This window comes from Pipistrellus hanaki, assembly GCF_964339955.1.
Source record: "Pipistrellus hanaki genome assembly, chromosome: X".
Classification (NCBI taxonomy): Eukaryota; Metazoa; Chordata; class Mammalia; order Chiroptera; family Vespertilionidae; genus Pipistrellus; species Pipistrellus hanaki.
In genome coordinates, this window is record NC_140524.1 from 81,388,623 (window position 1) to 81,406,175 (window position 17,553).

General features: G+C 40.1%; 1 protein-coding gene across 1 annotated transcript in view; it reads right to left on the minus strand.

Moving 5' to 3' along the window:
* CFAP47 (cilia and flagella associated protein 47) overlaps nucleotides 1-17,553 on the minus strand; it is a gene marked incomplete at both ends in the record, with an annotated part of 384,890 nt that overhangs the window by 337,234 nt on the left and 30,103 nt on the right. Inside the window, 5 exons of the mRNA XM_084869970.1 lie at nucleotides 2,259-2,472; nucleotides 3,520-3,709; nucleotides 8,024-8,259; nucleotides 13,224-13,351; nucleotides 15,130-15,290. Of these exons, the coding sequence (XP_084726096.1) occupies nucleotides 2,259-2,472; nucleotides 3,520-3,709; nucleotides 8,024-8,259; nucleotides 13,224-13,351; nucleotides 15,130-15,290 (929 nt within the window). The remainder of the gene's footprint in view (nucleotides 1-2,258; nucleotides 2,473-3,519; nucleotides 3,710-8,023; nucleotides 8,260-13,223; nucleotides 13,352-15,129; nucleotides 15,291-17,553) is intronic.

The window sequence follows — 17,553 nt, forward strand, 5'->3', positions numbered from 1 at the left end:
GGTCATGGAATAAATAGGAAATACCTCACTTTCTTTAAAAAATTGTGGTATTTTTAAATCATCTGCTTAATAATAATTTAGACAGAAATAAAATGTTAACATAAACACACTATATCTCTGTAAAGATACATGTAAGCATAGGAAAACATTTAAAAGACACACTAAAGCCGAAACTGGTTTGGCTCAGTAGTAGAGCGTCGGTCTGTGGACTGAAGGGTCCCAGGTTCGATTCTGGTCAAGGGCATGTACATTGGTTGCGGGCACATACCTGGTAGGGGGTGTGCAAGAGGCAGCTGGTTGATGTTTCTCTCTCATCGACGTTTCTAGCTCTCTATTCCTCTCTCCTCCTCTCTGTAAAAAATCAATAAAATATAAAATAAATAAATAAATAAATAAATAAAAGACACTAAAAAACGTTCTTGCAACTACCTCTTCAGGGTGGGATGGAGTATAATGAATCACAAGAAGGGATAGGTTTTCCTTTATTATTATATATATTTATTTAAAATGTAATCTGAGTGATTTTTATGCTTCTGTGTTTTGTGGTACTTGTCAAATAAAAGAGAGAGAAAAAGGCTGATATGGATAGAAGTGTAAAATAAATTAGTAAGACAGACTATATAAAAACCTAGAATTTTCCAACTGTGAAGAATAAAACAATTATAGCTTACAAATCAAGTAGTACTGCTGTAAAATTAAGGGAGCTTAATGCCTCACCAAAGGTAGAGACAAGTAGAGAAAGTCAGAGGAGGGATATTATCAAGTTAGATAGTCTACTAGTAGCACATAAGCAGGCAGAAAACAAACCCATTTCAGTGTCAAATATGTAAAAACCATTCCTAATCTAATGGCCCAGATAAATATGTCAGGATGCCTGGGTTTCTTCTCACTAAGTATTGGTAAGGAAGTTATTTATTTGAGGTTTGGATAAATTTAAGTTGAGGTTTAACATCACTTTGATCCTAATTAGGGAAGTTTTAGCTCAATTTGGGAAATGTTATTAGAAACCTGACTTTGAGGGGATGGAACAAAGAAGATGATGATAGTGATGATGAGGATGAGGATGAGGATGAGGATGATTGATGATGGTGAGGATGAAGCTGCCACTAAAAATGAGGACAACTGCTTTTTCACAATTCTAAATGTGTTTTTTTTTTAATCTTAGATAAATTCAAGCTTTTGGACAAAGTTAAGGACTTTGAAACCTTGATACAGTTCCAAAAGTTATTATTTGTAGTACCTATATATATTGTATAAAAGGCTAAGCAACTATCCCACTGTCTAACCGGTAGCTATAACATGCAATGACCACCAGGGGGCAGACTCTCTGACTGGTAGCTATGATGAGCACTGACCACCAGGGGGCAGATGCTCAATGCAGGAGCTGCCAAGCTGTGATGACTTGGCAGCCACAGTTCTCGGGTGATGCACCCTGGGACCAGAGACAAGGGAGCCTGATTCCAGGGTGCATCACCTGAGAACTGCCCTCTCACAATCAGGGACCCCTGAAGGGATATCAGAGAGCTGGTTTCAACCCATTCCCTGCAAGGCGTGCAAAGGAACCCACCTGCCAGAGGGACCCTTCACTCTACAGACCTCCTTTGAGCCACAGTGCCACCCCAGGTGTGGCCAGTCATGGAGGTACCACTAGAGTAGGGGTGTCGAACTCAATCAGAGAAGGGGCCAAAATCTAAAATCCAGCCTAAATCTCGGGCCGAATGGTTTACTGAACAGTCATAAACTGACAATGTCATAAACTAACAGCGGAGTGCAGTGATGACAGAGCGGTGCGGGCCACATTGCAAGGCCTGGCAGGCTGGATTTGGCCCGCGGGCCGTGTGTTTGACACATGTGCACTAGAGGTTAACTCCAGGGTGTGTTCGGCCTATCTCACCCAGTCTCGCCCTCCCAGCCACCTTCTAATTAATTTTCTTTCAATGTGCATGAATCCGTGCACTGGGGCACTAGTTATTCTAGGATTGTCAACAGCATATTTTAAGAATAATCTGGCACACTTGTCACTTCCTGTCAAGTACAGAGTAGAGGTGATAAAAGGTTAGATAATGCAAATACAGTATCATTCAACAACCATCTCTAATGGAAAAATATATAATAAATTTTATTACTATCATCATCAACATCATCATTATTATGATTACCATTATTAGTTTATTACAGTGGTATATGGTGAAGACTTCTGCATATCCTGTTGGTCACCTACTCTTTCAAAATTTCAGGCTTTTAATATAACATGCTACCTGAAATGTTTTTCCGGGTCTCCAGGCCTGATACTTGCAGTTCGGTCATTGGGAAAGGCTACCAGCACACCCTCTGCTGCCTCTTTAGTTGACTGATGATTGTGAATGGTAGTCAAGGCTGATTGAAGCATTGCAACAGGAGCAGATTCCTTGTATGTTGTCAAATCTTTGACCAAAAACTGGCCCGTAGGATTAGTGGCGATAGGGGATATTCCTTTTATAGAATTGGAAATTAAATTTAAATATATTTTATTTCAGTTTTCCAAATGACATCCATGAGTTAGTTAATACACTAGACAATTGGTTCTAAACTAAAGCTATATCCCTAAATAAAGAAACATACAGGTAGTCCTCTGGTTATGTCAGACTCAAAGTACCTTGTTTCATGGTTATGTTGCCATCTCTCATTTATTTATTAAGAAAATGTTCCGTCATTTCGACGTATGTACATTTGTGCTTTATGTTGTTTATTATTTATTTACCACAAGTAAAGGTCAGAAATTGTTATCTTTCTTTTACATTTTGTTTACTGTTTCACTTCATTACTGCTGTGTATGTGCTCCATGTGAGCGGCGTAGGTGCTTATGTAAGTGGGTTCTGACTTATGGTGAAAATCGAGTTACATACATAACCCAATGACCTACTGTACTCAGTAAGTACAAATTATTCATTTAATAAATGGGCCTAAACAAAACACTGTAGTAAAATGATAAATGCATAAAAAATAAACATGTTAACTTGAAGGATTGTGTGGCCCACATGAAACAATTTTTACAGCTTAAAAAGTTAAATATCAGCAATTTCATATGGTTCAATGTAGAAAAGATAATTGAGGATTAGATAAAATAGCAACAAGAATATCCATGAAATGGTCAAAACCAATTTATATTATACACTCAAACAAAAAGTAGAAGAATAAAATAGAAAAACCATTAAAATATCATCCAATTTCATAGATCATTAAACCAGTGTATTCAAAAGTGTGACCCTCAAATTGGCAATATCAGCATCTACTGGGAACATGCTAGAAATGCCAATCTTTGGGCTCCAACAATGATCTACTTAATAATCAATGCTGGGATACAGGACAGCGGCATCAATTTTAAGAGATCTTTTGTTGATTTTGAGGCATTCAGAAAGTAAGAACCACTAGATCAAACCACATTTGATATATATAGACCTGAACAATTAGCATATTAGGATAATCCTATATTAGCCTATTTTTTTAATTAAAAAAAGGTAAGGATCCATGATAGCTTACCAGGATTAATTTGAAACACAACTTTCTTGTTGGAAATTTTGCAGGCACCCTTGAAAACTAAATGTATGTTATAAAAAGGTCTCAGCGATAAAGATTGATAATTTTTATCTGCCACTGGGCCAATGAAGTCTACGAACTGCTTCACTTTAAAGATTCCAATTTGATGTGGAATGAATGAACTTGTCACTTTCTAAAAAAAAAAAAAGAAGAAGAAGAAGAAAAGTAACCAGTTGTTATAGGCTAAATGTTTTTGAACCCCAAAACCGTAATGCCCAGTGTGATAGAATTAAAAGATGACATGATTAGGTTGTGAGAACAGAACCCTCCTGAATGGATTTAGTGCTTTTATAAAAAAATTAAAAAATAAAAAAAATAAAAAATAAATTTAAAAAAAGGCCCCATAGAGTTCCCTAGTCCCTTCCACTGTGGGAGAATACATGGGCTGCAACCAGGAAAAGGGCCCTCACCTGACCATATTGGCTGATCTAGAACTTTCAACCTCCAGAACTATGAGAAATAAACTACCCAGTCTAAGATATTTTGTTATAGCAGCCCAAATGGATCAAGAAAAAAAAATAAAAAAAAATAGTTTATAAAATTTTGAAAGCTAGTTCATCATGGAGATATTCGAGTTATTTAGAAATATATGCAGTATTGAGGAACCTTTGTGACACATTTTATTGGGAAATTATTTAAGAAAAAATTAAGGACAAAGGTACTTAAGCATTTCTATAATGTCAGATTAAGGGCATCCAGAATTCTACTCCTCTACAAACAGAAAAAGACCACTGGAATAAATGTCAAAATCAACTTCTCAGTTATTTGAAAATTACCTAAAAGCTTGCAAAAAGCCAATGAGTATTTATTTAAGTACGAAATGGCTGACTGTCTGAAAGAATAAAAGGTTTTTCCCTGGCTGGTTTGGCTCAGTGGATACAGCATCGGCCTGCAGACTGAAGGGTCCCAGGTTTGATTCCAGTCAAGGGCACATGTCTGGGTTATGGGCTCGATCCCCAGTAGGGGGCATGCAGGAGCAGCCAATCATTGATGTTTCTATCTCTCTCTCCCCTCCCTCTTCCTCTCTGAAATCAAATAATAAAAAAAATTTAAAGAAGAATAAAAGATTTTGTGGCATTTTGCTTCCTGTAATCCCATTCCCCTATTCCTAGTTCTGTACTCTTCTCAGAAAACAACAGCCTTGCAACTGTGGCAGCTGTAAAAATGGCCAGCCTAGCAGCCGTCGAGGAGAAAAAATAGTTCTGAAGTTCTCAAAAACCCATGCCCAGAGAACTGCCCCTATCTGTCCTATCTGGAAGCTGGCTGAAAAGTCTATTATGAGGGCACACCTTTAACTGACCTGACTCAGCTAACTGTGTGAACAACTCTCCCCCAAAAGTTTTGCTCCCCTCCAAAAAAATAAGCAGTAATTGTTGAACATCACAGCAACCTGAGTAGCATTACCGTCTATACCAGTGTTTCCCAAACTTCTCTCATGATGAGAATCACCTGGTGGAGTTGTTAAAACACAGATTCCTGAATCCCAACTAAGAAGTGCTAAACTAGAATTTTTGAGAACATAGTAGGGGTGTCGAACTCAATCAGAGAAGGGGCCAAAATCTAAAATCCAGCCTAAATCGCGGGCCGAATGGTTTACTGAACAGTCATAAACTGACAATGTCATAAACTGACAGCGGAGTGCAGTGATGACAGCGCAGTGCGGGCCACATTGCAAGGCCTGGCGGGCTGGATTTGGCCCGCGGGCCTTGTGTTTGACACATGTGACATATAGGTAAAATTGCATACCTAACTTAGTGCTCTGTATATAACATCTGTCTTAGAGCACTAGTTAAGTATACAATTTTACCTATATGTTCCCAAAAATTCTAGTTTAGCACTTCTTAGTTGGGATTCAGGAATCTGTGTTTTAACAACTCCACCAGGTGATTCTCATCATGAGAGAAGTTTGGGAAACACTGGTCTATACTAATGAAAGGGTAATATGATAATTAGACCAGATGTCTTCTGAACAACCATCTTGACAAAGCCGGACATGGGCGAAGCTGCCCACCTGTGGTCCCAGATGCCAGTGGCTGTGGCTACAGCTGCAGCACAGGAAAGGGAGAAGCCACCTTCCCTGCAGTCCCAGGCACCAATGCCTGTGGCTGTGGCCCAGAAGAGGGACAAACTTCCCACCCCATGGTTCTGGGCACCAGTGCCTACGGCCCAGGTGAAGCCACCTGCCCACGGTCCCCTGTGGTTGTGGCTGGCCGGGCGAAGACAGCCTGGTTCCTGGGGCCTGAGGCCAGCCAGAGGGAGGGAAACCAGGTCCCAGGTGCCTGCAGTCAGCCAGAGGAGAGAAACCTGTGTCCTGAGAGGGGGCAGAAGCAGTTAGGGGCAATCAGGCCAGCAAGGGAGCAATTAGGGGTGATCAGGCCAGTAGGGGAGCAGTTAGGAGCAATCAGGCAGACAGGCAGAGGTGGTTAGGGGAGATCAGGCAGGCAGGCGAGCAGTTAGGAGCCAGTGGTCCTGGATCGCAAGAGTCATGTCCAACATCCTCTGAGAGGTTCCGAATTGGAGAGGGTGCAGGCTGGGCTGAGGGGCACCCCCCCCCCCCCAGACACACACACAAAAAAAAAAATTCATGCATCAGGACTCTAGTTTAAAGTTAATAAGAGGCTAAACAAACACAAGAAAGGGACAGACAGAATGAAAAAAGGAAGGAAGATGGAAGGCAAGAAGGCAGGAAGGGAGAAAGGAAGGGAGAAAGGGAGGAAGGGAGGAAGAAAGGAAGGGAGGGAGGAAGGGAGGAAGGGGGGAAGGGAGGAAGGAAGGAAAGAAGGAAGGGAGGGAGTAAAGAAAGAGGTAGGAAGGGAGGGAAAGGGACAGAGGAAAAAGAAAAAAGGGGAAGAGGGGAGGGAAGGGAAGGGAAGGCGAGGGGAATGTAAAATGAATTATTCACAAGGTTATTTGAAAAACTAACATATTCCTAGGAAGCTAGAATGCTACATACATGTAGAGGACTGTATCTGCCCAGGAAATTTTAAGAAAGCTCTAATTTCTCATCTCTAGCTGACTTTGAGAACCTCTACAAAGAAGAATTGATAAAACATCGAAAAAATTCCCCACCCAACACACTTACACAAAGGCTCTTGGCAAAGACTATAAGACTTATTGGTACAAAGAATTTAAGAGAATCTCTCCCCAGTCATTAGCTAACTTCCAAATTAACAGAATTACAAGCACCTGGCCCTGGCCCTGTCATCTTCCCTACACTCAGCTCCTATCCACCCACTGCTGGCCTATCTGATGATGCTGGGCGTCCTGTTGAAAGCCTGCCCCTGGATCTGCCACCCCTCACTGCACCCCAGGCACACAATGCCCTTGACTAGTGGCTGCAGGATGCCTTCCATATCTGCCTCTGAAGAGCTTGGAGTAGAGGTTGGGGGACAAGGAGAGATATGCAAAAGGCTCAGAGGCTCACCCCTTTAGGAAGTACTCAGACTATGGTGCTGTTTTGCCCCATATCCCCTCACTTCATGGGAGGACACACCCAGGGCACCTCAGAAGTAAAACAGCTACAATCTCTCTCTTTTGTTTTGGGTTAGCTGGCACTGGGGCAGGTATCTGGGCTACAGCTTCTGCCCACAGCATTGGACTTCCTCTTCTGCCAGGTGTATACCCCAGCTTGGCCAGCCTTCAGTCTGACAGTGTGACCCAAAGAATATGGACTCCCCCTAGCATCTCTGGGATTGGGATGAGTACCTTGCTCCCACCTCCTTTTCACCTTTTGCTGCTATGGCAGCTGCTAGCATGGTGGCATCTCACACTTGTTCCTGGGTTCCAGTGTCTAAACAAGGGCTGTGGGGCCTATTCCTGCATCCTCCCACAGTGGGGAGTGCCAGGACACCCTGCTGGATATTTAGGGGCTGGCCTTTTGGGCAGTAGAGAAATAAATACTCAGAAAAACAATTTTTTTTAGAAACTGTAACTATTTTTTACACTTCTTCACATTTCCTATAGCAGTGTTTCCCAACCTTCTCTCATGATGAGAATCACCTGGTGGAGTTGTTAAAACACAGATTCCTGAATCCCAACTAAGAAGTGCTAAACCAGAATTTTGGGGAACATATAGGTAAAATTGTATACTTAACTAGTGCTCTAAGACAGATTTTATATACAGAGCACTAAGTTAGGTATGCAATTTTACCTATATGTTCTCAAAAATTCTAGTTTAGCACTTCTTAGTTGGGATTCAGGAATCTGTGTTTTAACAACTCCACCAGGTGATTCTCATCATGAGAGAAGGTTGGGAAACACTGTCCTATAGTATCAAATGCTTTTCTGGGCAGATTAAAAGCACTTATATAATTATGGATACTGTGTGAGTGTCAATACAAAAGTACTCATAACTAGGCCACAGAAGACATACACTTTATAAACATTGGTGCAAAAAAATTTTTTTTTAATATTTGAAGTATGTGAAAGCATAGAAGAATTATCTTACCTGCATACATCCTTCATCAACACTGCCCCTTTCAGGTCGAATTCTAAAATGTGCAGTTTTTCTAAAGCGATACATCACAGGAAGTGATTTGGATCGATTTTCCATATTAAATGAAATCTTTGAACATTCACCAAAGGAGCAAGTTGGGAAAGTAAGAAAGTTTCCTGAATTAAACTGCACTAAAACAGGAAGTCCTGAGCCTGTCAGTGCTAATTCCAGTTTCTGAAGTTGTTCATCTGTAAAAACAATAGCTGCTTTTTAACATAAAAAGTGTTTTGGGAATCCAAAATATACAGTATTTTCTCAGTCCAAAAAGTGTCATCTGGAAGATCTGATGCTAATTCAGTTTTTCCTTCAATAAAAACAGTGAGTGCTTTCTCTGCACCAAGTACTTGTTAGGAGGGAAAAAATAGCCTTTCTTTTTCTTTGCTGTGGCCTTACACAATTTATGAGAAGCACCTGGTTATTAAACCCCTAGATTGTCAGCTCCTCTGATTCAAACAGCCCCTCTGTTCAAACTGCAAGACAAAGATAAGCTTCTTTCAAGGCTACATTCTTGCATACCCCTCCTCCTCCCCAGAAAATGGGGGCTAGAAAGTTTCTAGTTAGTAAAAGGGCTCTCCTCCCTCATATTCCAACCCAAGCTGCCCTCCTTTTTGAACTCTTTGTAACTTTTGCTCTAAGAATGTTTTACAGACTTTGGAAAAATACTGATAAGACACCTCCCCAGGAAACCTGTCTGGACTGTCTCCTGAAGAACTAATAAAGACAAACCCACTGATGTCTTCTCAGTTTTAGCCCAAAAGTCCTCCTCCCTTCCTTGTCGCCTAGCAACAACAGCCATTAAAGAAGCAGGTCAGTGTTTACTTCCTTGCCTGGCAATGCAGTGGCTCTTTCCTTTCAGTGAAAATAAAGTGATCTCTCTCTCTCTCTCTCTCTCTCTCTCTCTCTCTCTCTCTCTCTCTCTCTCCTCTTCTCTTGTGAGTTCTTTTACATTCCTAAGGGCCCCCAAACCCTAACAGTACTCTTTGAGGCCTTGGAGATAACAACAGTGAATAAAATAGACAATGTTCCTGCTCTCAGGGACTTTGCTTTCTAGTGAGGTGACATTGACAATAAAATAAGTAAATATATACCATTTCAGAGGCGATTAAGTGTTATGTAGAAAGGTAACTTAGGGTGAAGGGGAGGAGAATTTGTCACCCTCAACTATGCCTTTTTTGCATAAGGGTAATTTTAGAAACAGCAGACACAGGAAAAACTCTGAAAACCTAGAAGTTATCCTTTTGTAAGAGACTTTACATTTTTATCAGGGAAATATCCGTTTGTGAGGGTGTCTTCCTGTGCACCAGAAAGGAACTCGTATCAATGGAGAAAGCACAGATCTAAAACTGCATAATAATCTTATTTTTTTTTACTGTGGTCTGCCTGAAAATCTCCCATAATTGGCTCCTCATCCCCAGTATCTTTTGTCTTTAGCTGGAGATGGATTTAAGGTTGTATCCTGGGATATTTCAAAGAGTTACTCAGTTGTCCTGAATATCTCCAATGTATGCTGGAAATATACATGTTATTAAACTTCTATAGGTTTTTCTCCTGTTATCTATCTTTTATTATAGTGGGTCTCAATCAAGAATTTAGAAGAGTCGAAGTAAAATTCTTTTTCCTCCCCTACAAGGGTAAGATAGAGCACATTATCTTGGGGCTGCTCTTTTATATGGGAGAATCCAAAAAGGCATCTCTGATAGGGAGACATTTAAGCAAATGTATAAAGGGACTCTGGGGGAAAAAAATCATGTGACAATCTCATAAAAGTGCTTTCCAGATAGAACAGCAAGGACAAAACTCTAAGGTAAGAATTTGCTTGGCATGTTACAAACATCCTAAGGAACCAAATATGTCTGGTGAGAAGGATGGTGAGCAATGGTCAGATTTAAGATATATATTAGTTACTTATTTATTTATTTGAGAGAGAGATTTGATATTCCATCCATTTATTCACTCATTGGTTGCTTCTTGTATGTACCTTGACCAAGGTTCAAACTCACAACTATGAGGTATCAGGATGATGCTCTAGCCAACTGAGCTGCCTGGCCATAGCTAAGATATATTTTTAGGGTAGTTAACAAAATTTGCTGATGGATTGAATGTAGAATATGAAATCAGACACATGATCAATGATGATGCTAAGGATTTGGGGCTGAGCAACTGAAGTGATGGAATTGCCACTTCTTGAAACAGGAAAGAATGCAGGGGGGACAGGTTATGCAGAAGCCAGGAGTACTGATATTAAGTTTGAGATACCTAGTAGGTAACCAAGTGAAAATGTCTACTAGATCACTTAATGTATTCATGAGTTTAGAGTAAAGATGAAGGAGGAAGTATTAAAGATTTGAGGTGAAAAGAGGTGTGTGATATCAATCTCAATTGTGAGAATGTAAATGAATGTAGGAAAGCAACAGGAATGGCAAACAGCTTAAAGGACCTACTTGGGGTTAGTGATTGTAGTTAAAAAGTGAAACATCACAGTTTTGTTTTGTTTTTCTCCATCACAAGTTGCTTCCCAGGTGCAGACACAAAGAGGCTGAGATTAAAGATTTTACACTCAGTCAATATGGGAGATGGGCCAAGATATTTAAGTGTACATGGGAAAAGATGACTAAAATAATGGACAATGCTATATAATAAGGAGGTAATATGCAAATTGACCATCACTCCAACACACAAGATGGCTGCCCCCATGTGAACACAAGATGGCCAGCAGGGAAGGACAGTTGTGGGTAATCAGGCAAGCAGGGGAGGGCAGTTGGGAGGGACCAGGCCTGCAAGGGAGGGCAGTTGGGGGCGATCAGGCTGGCAGAGGAGGGCAGTTGGGGGCAACCCGGCCTGCAGGGGAGGGCAGTTGGGGGGAACCAGGCCTGCAGAGGAGTGAAGTTGGGGGGGACCAGATCTGAAGGGGAGGGCAGTTGGAGGTAACAAGGCCTACAGGGGAGGGCAGTTAGGGGGGACTAGATTGGCAAAGGAAGGCAGTTAGGAGTGACCATGCCATTAGGGGTGGACAGTTAGGGGTGACCAGGATGGCAGGGGAGGGCAGTTGGGGGTGATTAGGCCTGCAGAGGAGGATAGATAGGGGTTACTGGGCCAGCAGGGGAGGGCAGTTAGGGGCAATAGGGCTGGCAGGGGAGAAGTTAGGCATCAATCAGGCTGGCAGGGCAGTGGTTAGAGGGTGATCAGGCAGGCAGGCAGAAGCAGTTAGGGGCAATCAGGAAGGCAGGCAGGCGAGTGGTTGGGAGCCAGCAGTCCTGGATTGTGAGAGGGATGTCCAACTGCCTACATCCTTGATTAGGCCTGATCACGGTGGATCGGGCCTAATTGGGCAGTCGGACATCCCTTGAGGGGTCCCAGATTGGAGAGATGCAGACTGGACTGAGGGGCACACTCACCCCCTGTGCATGAATTACATGCACCAGGCTCTAGTGGAATACAAGCTACCGTAGGTAATAACAGAAACATGAACTTTTGGAGATACTAAAAAGAAGGCAGGAACTATGAACTGGATGTCCTAAATTGTGTGATAGAGCAGTTTTGAGGAGAGAGAATCCCAAAACAGCATTTATATTTCTGCACTGATGCTCTTACTAGCCAATCCTAGAATTTAAATTACTTTTAAAGCAAACCTAGCATCTCCATCTTTAGCCATTCCAAACTAGATAAATTTGTAATCCTGGAACAAATACTACAACAATCAGCAGGAAGAGCTCAATATCATAAACCATGATATAATAACAGAGCAATCAATTTCTGCCCTAAGAACACAATTCAACGCTGCTCAAGAAAATTTATCACTGTACTCTAGACTTGCCATGGCTCATCTTTATGGATTTGATCCCTCACCTGCCTATATCTTTATTTTCTATTTGATCTGTTATATTAAGCTGACCTCCAAGTCTTGTTCCATTTTTGTTCACTATAGTCCATCCAATATTACCTGAGAATGTAAAAATTGCAATGCATTTCAACATGTTGCCTATGAAGCATATGCACTTATCAATATCCTAAAAAAGAATATTGAACCCTATTTACCAGAGCTCTAAGTTGTGTTGTTTGATTGTTACTGTATATAGATTCTCAGAGCTGAGTATCTGGTAAAAATGGAATGGATCATTTGTTCTCATAATGAGAAAGCTAAAAGGTTAATTTCAATGTAACCCTGATATTGGGGGGTGGGGGGCACTAGCAATCTGAGTCTGTGCCAGCAATCTAATGTATATTTTTGATAAACTATAATTAAATTATTGCCTCTTTTTCCACAAACTGGTCTTGCAAGACCTGTTACCTAAATGCTCACATTTTGCAGAGGCCATAAAACATGACACATCCTCCAACACCTGGGGCTTTTTGCAAAGCCTCTGAAAGGTACAGAAATATAACCCATATGTGGGGGACAAAGACACCAAAAGGGTATAAAAGGAAAGCTCCACCATATTGGTTTGCTCAGATTTTGGCATAATAAAGAGACAGCTAGCATAATAAAGCTGTGTAACTCCATTTCTCTAAGCATTGCTTGGGTTTCTTTGGTCTTCTACAACAATATCAATCTCTAAGAGACAAACTAAGATTATGTAGGAAAAAAAGACAAGTTGTTTTTTATTTTTGTTTTTAGCTAAACTATAGATCAGTGATTTGCAACCTTTTTCATCTCGTGACACACAGAAACTACTGACAAAAATTCTGCAGCACACCAAAAATATATTTTTGCTGATCCGACAAAAAATAGGTATAATTTTGATTCATTCTCACTGAACGGCTATTGTTGTATCAGCTGTTTTCACTTTTTATTTGACAATCTAAGAGATAAATGGTTAGTGTCCCTGACTATATAGTCAGGTATTGCATGTTTTAAAAATCTGTAGCACACCAGTTGAAAATTGTGCTCTAGAACATCATGTTTATCTAATGTTTTTTTAAAAAACAATAATTTTCCCTAAATTATAGTTGGAAGATTACTATGCAAATGATTCTGAGGTTGATTAATTTTTTACATGCCTCAGAAGACACTTTAAGATATCTTGATTATTTGCATTTTCATTCTATTTAATAGTTATATATTTTTATCATATTGCCTCTACAAATATTGATGTCCAAACTTTTAAACAATTTGAACTACTATAAATTTATTATTACATCATTTCATACTTACTTTTGATGGTTTTAGAGTCATTATCTCTCAAAAACCCATCCTTACTTCCTACAGATTCAAATCTCAAAAAAACAGCATAGTCTTGCCTGTGTGAAGGATCATAATCCTTTTTTCCTTCAGTAATTATCCTGTAAAAAATTACAATCAGTTATTTTTACAGCAAAGACAGTGCACTTTGTTACCTCTCACAAGGGAATATCAACTGAATCCTTAAATCTATGCAAGAGATAAAAGTTCAGGAATAAAAATATGATTGTGATCCATTTTTCAATATTACTGAGCAGACAGAAACTTGCCAAAAGAAGGCCACAAAATGTAAATATCCCCCCAAACGTCAGTTCATGGCAAAATTTGCAAGAGTAACATAAATACTGTCAGCTCCAAAGCCACTTACTATATAAAAGTTTTTCTTTTTATGCACACTTCATTGCTGGCTCAGGTCTCTGTTTTTCTCTAAAATAGTCCTTCTTGCCCAGCTATGATTGCTCAGTGGATTGAGCATCGTCCCATGGACTAAGAAGTCCTGGGTTCAATTCCCAGTCAGGGTACACATCTGTGTTGCAGGCTTGATACCCAGTATGGGGTGTGCAGGAGGCAACCAATCAATGATTCTCTCTCATCATTGATATTTCTATGTCTCTCTCCCTTCCTCTCTGAAATCAATAAAACATATTTTGAAATAGTCCTTATTTCAAGATATAATTGCAAACTTCTGTTGCATAAGTGTTCCTCCCAAAGACAAAGAACATAATGCTAGCCATACCCTCATTACAAAACAGTAACTTAAAGAACAAGATTTGCAGAAAAGGCAAGGAAAGATGTAAAGGAGAAGAAAAGTAGGACCAAAAGTAGGACTTAAAAAGTAAGACTAGTTACTTGTCTTAACTAGAAGTCAGTTTTTTAGCAGTGGATACTCAAATAGATACACAAAAGGCTGATATTAATATTACCAAGGAATGCAAATAGAATGTTGAGAAAACATGTAACTAAGACTTCAATTCATACTCATATTTATGAGTTTATGCTAGACTCTCAATTACCATGCTGCCATGAAAAGAAATTCATATTTATAATTTTAAAGATTTTGTATTAGTTTTACAGATTCACCAAAGAAATTCCTGTATGAAGGTATGACAAATAAGGCAAGTACAGATTGTACAAATAGAATATTAACATTAACCAAACTCAGTTTCAGCAAACAATTGGTATTATCAAGGGACACTATAGCCATAAAAAGGATATTACCCATTCCCTGCCTTCTCACAAACAAGGATAAACATATGTAAAATTAGATAGGTTATCACCACACACTACAACCTCTCAAGTGTAGCTTAAATTTCTACTACATTTTAAAAATAGCATTTCCAAATATATTTTCAAACTAAATAACCAAACCAAGAACTCAGAATTATGAAAAATATCCGTTGGCAAGAATTCTCAAAGTCTGTATGAATTTCAGCTACCAACTCTGGTTGATACCAACAACTGCTATAGGCTTAATATTAATTCATGAAATTCAGTCAGCAAGCATTTTGCCCTGGCAGGAGCACTGCATTCTCTTTGGAGCTATCTAGGACACACTACATGCCAGTGGCCATCATCTAACTTCTGCAGGGACAAGGTCTTGGTTGTACAGATTTGTTTGGAGCCACAACCCAAAACTTCACTTCCACCACTTCATTTCCACAAGGTCTGGAGAGATTTTTAATTTAACATGAAGCAGTTAGGCCATATTTTTAAATATTGGAAATAATATTAAGCATGTTAGGAATAGTTAGAACCATAACAAGAAAAATCCGATTTCTGTCTCTTGGTAAGTTTTAATGTTAAAGTCAGTTTGATGAATGTATGGTTAATGTACTTTCCATTAATAAGGAACATCACAATGGAATTGATTTTTGCTTACTTTGGACTGAAACAAAATGTAATTTTAGTCTTTTGATAAGGTAATAATCTCCCTTCATTAGGAACACAGGAGATAAAAGTAGTAATATCCATGTTCTTTATTTGCCTTATGAAGGCAAGATTATTTATAGCAACATCTGTTCTTTGTTGAGTATTTGTACCCTGTAAGATAAATCAGAAATAAAAGAGTATTATGGAAAACATTAACAAAATATTTTAGAGGTCATAAAATAATTATAGAAATTCTACAATAGCATCTTGAAAATAGAGAATATATGTGCTTTTAAAGTAATATACATAACTTTGGTGAAGGTACATCATAAAATTTAAATAACTTTAAAAATTAATGAGAGCAGAAACCCCACAGTTAGTCACTTATTTATAAGAAGCACTTGTCTAATTTAATTCAGATGTATTACTATCAGTGTTAGTTTAATTTACTGAACTTTTTCAGGTTACTCTTGAAAACATATGAAATAAAATTTTATCTATCTGCATGTTAAAACATATTTAGAATAATTAAACAATTAAACAGCTTGTTGGGAAGATGGATTTGAGAATTGGTTTTCCCATATTCTCGAGTTAGGCCTTCTTGATCAATAAACCTTTCCTTGCTCTTAAAAACAAAACAAGAAGCAATTTGTTGGTTATTAGTTCAAAACAATGTTTCAAAACATAATACCTGGATTCTGAAGATAGTGACTAGCAGGAAGGTAGGGAGGAAGGGAGTATGAGAAAGTGAGGGAGTGATAGAGGAGTACGTGGACATGTGTGGTGTGTGTGTGTGTGTATGAACTAGGGATGGCTAGATCCTGCAGGTCTCCCAAGGGGCTGCCAAATTGGGCAGTCTTAGACAGCAGAGTCCCACTGCCACCTCAGACCCTCCAGAGTAGTCAGCACAGGCATAGAGACCACACCATCAGAGCTGCTTGAGACTAAGATCCTGGACTCAGCACTACCCAGTCTGGTCTGAGACACAAACTGGGGCCCTGGAGCCACTGGGGATGGAAACCTTTGACCACAGCTGTAGACCCACAGACACCAAGAATCCAGACATCCTGGCCAAAATATTCTGTGAGTCACAGAGCCCATCCCTCTCCCTACAGGCAGCAGCATAGGAACTGCTAGACCTGCCCCTTGCAGTGTTGCCATGTCGCTACAGGAATTTGAGCCTGGAAGCACGCGAACACTGGGAATCTGTTCCTTGCAATGCAATCCAGTGACCAAACCCCATTCCCAAGCAGGGCAGCAGTGCCACTTGTCTTCGATTCTGGGCAACCAAACATGAAAGTCTATTTTCCTCAGCACAGGAGTGGGCCACCTGCTGACACAGTGCTATTGTGCAACCCAGTCCTCCAAGCTGACCAGGTCCCTGATTCTCTGGGCGAGAGGCAGCACTGGGCACCAGTGACTTGACTCTGCTTCTTATAACGTGTGCCTGGGATCCCTGAATCCCAGGGCATGCTCACTAAGAGCCAATGACTCCAAGCCTTGGCACATAAACACACAGGAACCCTTATTCTAAGCTTGAGGTCACACCAAGGAACAGAGAATCTGATATTTGATTCTTGGTGCAGGCACAGGGGAACTCTGACTCCTGGCACACAATAGGGGACTCTGATTTTCAGCACATACCAGCGGAATCTTGGTTTCAGTGAGGCACAGGTGGGGTTGCTGATTCTAGGTGCACACATAAGGCCACACTGAGCGCTGGTGACTCTGATCCTGGGTGAGTGTGGCTCCCACCAACCCACAACAGCCACACATCTTGGTGTCAGAGCTCTTCAGTGACACTTGGCTGATGCGAAGCTCCTACTGCACACAACCCAGGCACATGCAACTCCACATTTGAACCTTCTGGTTATAGTCAGAATGGGGAGACAATGAAGTGATCCCCAGAGGAAAGAAAACGAGGAGTTGCCAAGAAAGGAAATTAGTGAAACAGAAGCATGCATTATGACAGAAAAAGAATTCAAAGTAATGGTCATACAGTTCATACACCAGATGAATGAGAAAATCAACAACCTATGCAAAAATCAGGAAGAAATCAGAAGTGACATAGCTACAATAAAAAAAAAAAAACACCATGGAAGGTTTCAACAGTAGACTAGAAGAAGCAGAGGACAATATTAGCGAGTTAGAAAATAAGGTACAGAAACAAGCTCAATCTGAACAGCAACTGGATTAAAAAAAATTAAAAAGCAGGAGCAGAGCCTAAGGCAGCTTTGGGACAATACAAACGAAGAAAAATACGTATAATAGGGCTGCCAGAAGGACAAGAAGAGCAGCAAGGATTAGAAAATCTATTTGAAGAAATAATGACAGAAAACTTCCTACATATGGGGAAGAAAAAGTTACACAAGTACAGAGTCCCAAGCAAGATGAGTCCCAAAAGATCCACACCAAGACATGTCATAATTACAAT